The sequence below is a fragment of the Staurois parvus genome, unplaced genomic scaffold (genome assembly GCF_062004578.1).
Source record: "Staurois parvus isolate SC_StPar_1 unplaced genomic scaffold, SC_StPar_1.0 ptg000015l, whole genome shotgun sequence".
NCBI classification, from domain to species: domain Eukaryota; kingdom Metazoa; phylum Chordata; class Amphibia; order Anura; family Ranidae; genus Staurois; species Staurois parvus.
In genome coordinates, this window is record NW_028317811.1 from 830,904 (window position 1) to 836,903 (window position 6,000).

Consider the following 6,000-nt stretch of genomic DNA (forward strand, 5'->3'; position numbering starts at 1 on the left):
CATTTTACACACAGCATTAGAAGTGTATGCCACACATCACTCCTAACCACATGAAGATCAAGCCTTTTCTGACACTTTGTTCACATGGAAAAAAAAACAAAAAAAACAGTATTGTTTGTTAGGAAATTAATTTAAACTCCCAAAACACATTTTTTAAAGCAAACACCCTAATGAATAAAATGGTGGGTGCTGCAATTTTTTATATTGCATAGTACTCGTGCAGCAATTTTTCAAGCACAATTTAAAAAAAAAAAAAAAAAAAAAAAAAAACAAACAAACAATTTTTTACTTTTAAATGCACAAAACACAATATATTTGCCTATTTGGTAAAATATAAAAGATGATGGTAGGCCGAGTAAATAGATACCAAACATGACATGCTTTAAAACTGCGCATACTCCGTGCAATGGCGACAAACTGCATACGTTTTTAATATCCATAGGCAAGTTTTAAGAGCCTTTACAAGCTACCATTTTAGATTTACAGAGGAGGTCTAGTGTTTTACTGCCCTTGATCTTACGTTCAAGGCGATACCTCCCATGCATGGTGCAACCGCTGTTTTACTAAATAATTGGCCAATATATTGTGTTTTTGTGCATTAAAAGTACAAAAAAAAAAAAAGTGTATTTCGTGCAAAAAAATCTGCATTTGAAAAATCACTGCATGAGTACTATGTGACATAAAAAATTGCAGCACCCACCATTTTATTCACTAGGGTGTCTGCTTTAAAAATAATATAATGTTTGGGGGTTCAAAGTAATTTCCTAGCAAAAAATACAGATTTTTTTTCATGGGAACATTTTGATTTTTTTTATTATTTTTACACTGCCCCTTTCATGTTTTTTTTTAATCACTTTTAATCTATCACAGGGAATGCAAATATCCCCTATACCTTCAATGGGCATTGTCATATATTCTTTTTTGAGAAATTTGGGGTCTATCAGACTCTAGATATCTCCTCTGCCCTTACATTATCTAATCAAACCAAGATCAGTGTGATCAGATACTTTCCCAATTTACAAATGGCGCTGTTTATATCCTGCAAAACTGAAGTGATGAAATGCTTGTAGCTTCCGATTTCTTAGACTATAGAGATGATTGGCACCATTCTGGTCTCCAATCAGCTCTATGGTCAGCTGGCAGAAACACCGGTTGAATTCTGAGGTTTCCCCAATGGCACGGGACTGCCTGAGAAGGGATTTGAAGGCAGCGGGGGAGGGGGGGCATCATCTCCTGCTGCTTGTAAAAGCAAACCTGAAGCTAATTAGCCACTAGGATTGTTTTTACATGAAAGCGGATCGCTGGCTAAAAAAAACGATACCAGGATGATGCCTGCAGCTGTAGGCATCATCCTGGTATAACCAAAGTCCAGCGATGTACCAGTATACTAGCAATGGAGGTTTATTGTACATGGACATGTTCCTGGCAATCAAGGGGTTAAATGTGATGACTGGTGTACTGACGGGCAATCTGACGCTATCTGGGAGGGGCGTGAAAGCCACGGGAGCACGAATCACGTGTAATATTATATATATATATATATATATATATATATATATATATATATATATGATTTTGTGCACCCATGCCGCCCTGTAGCAGTATTTATGCTTTAGAGCGGTCAGGAAGCAGTTACAGAAGCGGTTTGTGTTACGTCGCTGCGTTACTTTAACTGACAATTGCGCGGTCATGCAACACTGTACCCAAATTAAATTTACGGCCTTTTTTCCCCACAAATTGAGCTGTCTTTCGGTGGTATTTGATTGCCTGTGCGTTTTTTATGCTACAAAAAGTTGACAATTTAGAGAAAAAAAAATATTTTGGACTTTTTGCTATAAAACATGTCCAGTAAAAAAAAAAAATGTAAAAATCTAATTGTCATAAATTTTGGCCAAAATGTATTCTGCGACATGTTTTTGCTAAAAAAAAAAAATCCAGATACGTGTAAATTAATTGGTTTACGTGAAAGTTATAGCATTTACAAATGGCGGTATAGATACTGGATTTTTACATTTTTTTATACTGATAATGGTGGCGATCAGCGAATTATGGTGGGTCTGCGGCGGACATTCTCACACTGGGGGGGGAGTGGTGACTTGGGGTCACTGACATCCCCAGCAAAAAAAAAAAAACACTGACACTGTACTAATGGCACTGGGGAGGAAGGGGTTAACTTTTTTAGGTAATGAAAGGGTTAACTGTGTGAGGGGAGTGTTTTACTGGGGGGGGGGGTGTACTTCACGGGACCCAGATCTGGAGAGATAAACTCTTCTCTCAGGATCAGAATGTGTGCTCGGAACTGACAGATAGCAGACTTGCAGTGTAAACACTGCAGCCGTGCTCTCTGTCAGTGATTGCCGGTAATCGCTGGGACCTTGCAGGTAATGACCTGCTGGGACCCAGTGATTAACACCCGCTGCCGCGATCGGCGGGACGTGTAGGGCGGGCACGCGCCTCATGCACGCCCCCTACCTGTTTTGCAGACCAACATTTAAAAACGGTGTTCTGCGCAGCGGTGCCGCCCTGCCTCAGTAAAAACACTGTGGCTGGTCGGCAACCAGTTAAGAAGGTGCTCCTAACTACAACTCCTTATGTGTATAAGACACTTGTCCATAGAATCTCTTTCTTGGGCACCACCATGGGCAAGACCAAAGAGCTGTCAAAAGGGCATCAGGGACAAGATTGTAGACCTGCACAAGGCTAGAACGGGCTACAAGACCATCATTATGAAGCTTGGTGAGAAGGAGACAACTGTTGGAGCAATTATTCGCAAATAGGAGAAATGCAAAATAACAATTTCCATTAGTCTAGAGCTCCATGCAAGATTTCACCTCATGGGGTAAGGATGATCATGAGAAAAGTGAGGGATCAGCCCAGAACTACATGGGAGGACCTTGTGAATGATCTCCAGGCAGTTGGACTCACAATCTCCAAACAAATCATTGGTAACACAATACGCCGCCATGGATTATAATCCTGCAGCACCCGCAAGGTCCCCCTCCTCAAGAAGGCACATGTACAGGCTTGTCTGAAGTTTTCCAATGAATATCTAAATGATTCAGAGAAGGATTCGGAGAAAGTGCTGTGGTCAGATGAGACCAAAATGGAGCTCTTTGGCATTAACTTGACTCAGGGTTTGGATGAAAAAAAAAAAAAAAAAATGCTGACTCAGACTCCAAGAACACCATCCCTACAGTCAAGCATGGAGGTGGAAACATTAAGCTTTGGGGCTGTTTCTCTGCTAAAGGTACATGCAAACTTTGAAGCATTGAGGGACCAATGGACAGTTCTTGGATGAGAACTTTCTTCCCTCAGCCAGAACACTGAAGATGGGTCGTAGATGGGTCTTCCAGCATGACAACAACCCAAAAAACATACCACCAAGGCAACAAAGGAGTGGCTCAAGAAGAAGTACATTAAAGTCATGGAGCGGACTAGCCAGTCTCCAGACCTTAATCCTATAGAACATATATGGAGGGAGCTGAAACTTCGAGTTGCCAAGCGACAGCCAAGAAACCTTAAAAAAATCTGTAAAGAAGAGTGGACCAAAATCCCTCCTGTGATGTGTGCAAACCGGACAACCAGCTACAAAAAATAGCTTACCTCTGTGTTTGCCAACAAGGGTTTCTCCAACAAGTACAAAGTCATGTTTTGCTTGGGGATCAAATACTTATTTTACTCACTGAACTGCAACTCAATTTTTAACATATGCACCATGTGTTTTGGGGTTGATATTCTGTCTCTACCATTTAAAATACACCTATGATAAAAATTATAGACCCTTTCTTTATAAGTGGACAAAATCTGCAGGGGATCAAAACATTTTCCCCACTGTATGGGAACAGGGTGTGAAATGGGCCTAAGATGTTAACCCACCTAGGGCCCTGTTTGGTCTGTTCCAAGAATTGATTATACTTATTGAAATGATTTCATTTGCCAACAAATCAAAGTCTGGGTATTGTGAACATACTACATCTTTTTGTTTAGGATTTTTGCAAAAAATCCTAATGATAAGCATTTCATCCAGTTTATTCCTAAAATTGCTAAATGTTAGATTATTTGTAATAGGAGACAATAGTTTTCTTTCAATAGTTCAGTTATATTTGAGAGTTTTAAATTCCAGGTGGTATGTTAGGCAATAATCTGACTTTAAATGTTGAAAACCATAATTCAATGCCAACAATGTGATAGACACAGAACAAAAGTGCAGACATAGCAACAGCCAGTGTGTTAGAAAATCTCTCAAAATCAAATTATTGTACACTTTGATTTGGAAAATAAATGAGCTATTCACAAAGCATTACTTGAGTAAAACTTCACACAGGTAAGAGGAACATTTGCAGTAACATCTCTAGGAGGATAGCCACATTTCAGAACTGCCCAAGTTCTAGATTTAATGATTTTTGCACATTACTGGATTTGTTCTTCAGTGAAACCTGGAAAGGAATAACTGAACATCTGTGTGCTTAGAATACATAGATGATTCTAAAGGATACTTACTTTATGTGGTCATTCAAATATATTATAGGTATGAATAAATGTCTGGTGTAAAATCTAATAGGCAGCTGATTGCTTCCTCTGTGCACATTCTGCCAGCAGCTTAACCATGGACTTCAATGGCCAGCTTTGCTTTGAACTTCAAACAGAAAATGTACCTTAGTGGGTAAAAGAACCTCCTTTAATTCCCTGATGTTCAGCTCACATGAAGCAATAAAAATTCCTTATTTCATGTTTGCAGCTTATATTTTAATATTGTTTACAGTAAACAGAACGGTATGATCACTGCTCAGCTATCATTAATTATAATTTTTTTTCATATTTACCTGAATACTCCGGAGATGTTTCATCAACGTCTTTTAATATTGTATTTGCATTAACATCACTGGCCAAAGCAGAACAATTATCAGAATTTGTCATTGCAGATTTTATTATCTTACTAAACCTACTCCCTACAGCTTTGCACTGGAATCAGAACACCCATCAGCCAGCTATAAGGATGGAATTGATTGGGGTGTGTCTTCTAAAGTAAAGTGCTCGAAGATCTAATCAAGATTCTAACTGAGATACAAAGTTAGGCTAAATCTAAATACCCATGTGCTTCATATAGGAAATGCTACTCTGAAGAGCTGTGTGTACAGCAAGCTTTTGTGCAGCTTCAGTAAGTACTACAAGCCTCCATGTTTCTCTAGTGACATGTTACCTTTCTAGGTTCCAAAAGTAAGCTGCTGAAAGCATGCTAAATGCTCTTTAAGGCTAGGTTCATATCTGTGCAGTTGGTGCCACTGCGGATCCGCACAAAAATCTGTGCAGCCGCACCACCTGCACAGAAGAATGCGCACCCCCGGGTGGGTGCCATTAATTCTAATGGCACTCCGCCAGCACTGGAAATTACAACCATACTGGGAACCGAGGTTCCCGTGCAGGCTGCGTTTTCACAAGAATTGTAGGGACATCTTCTCTGTGTGCCCACACAAAATGCAGACCACAGGAATGCACATATGCAGGGGCGGACTGACAACGCATGGGGCCCCTGTGTCCTTGCCCAAACTCAAAAAAGCCTATGAAAAAGGTACCAGCGGCATCTCATGTGGCCCCGTACTGACCTCGGGCAGTGCCCGAATTTCCAAATGGTCAGTCCGCCCCTGCACATATCTGAACCAGAGCTAAGCTCTTTCACACAGCAACGGAATTCTACAGCATCCGTTAATGCTCATTAACACACTTCTAGCTTTGGTGAGCGTTTTTGGATATATAAAACAGGCATTTAGGTTGCATCAGGCGGCACTCGCTAAATGCCCTGTGGGATGTTTATTTTTCTGTAAGGTTAACCACTTGCCCTCCAGAAGATTTATCCCCCTTCCTGACCAGGCCATTTTTGCAATACAACGCTGCATTACTCTAACTGACAATTGTGCGGTCATGCAACACTGCACCCATATTACCTTATGTCCTTTTTTTTTATCCACAAATTGAGCTTTCTTTTGGTGGTATTTGATCACC

At 40.2% G+C, this 6,000-nt stretch overlaps 1 protein-coding gene across 1 annotated transcript in view; it reads right to left on the reverse strand.

Moving 5' to 3' along the window:
* The window catches only part of LOC149473423 (uncharacterized), a 93,475-nt gene extending 88,558 nt beyond the window's left edge, over positions 1–4,917 (reverse strand). Inside the window, exon 1 of the mRNA XM_089678584.1 lies at positions 4,824–4,917. Within this exon, the coding sequence (XP_089534710.1) occupies positions 4,824–4,917 (94 nt within the window). The remainder of the gene's footprint in view (positions 1–4,823) is intronic.
* Positions 4,918–6,000: the final 1,083 nt, after the last annotated feature.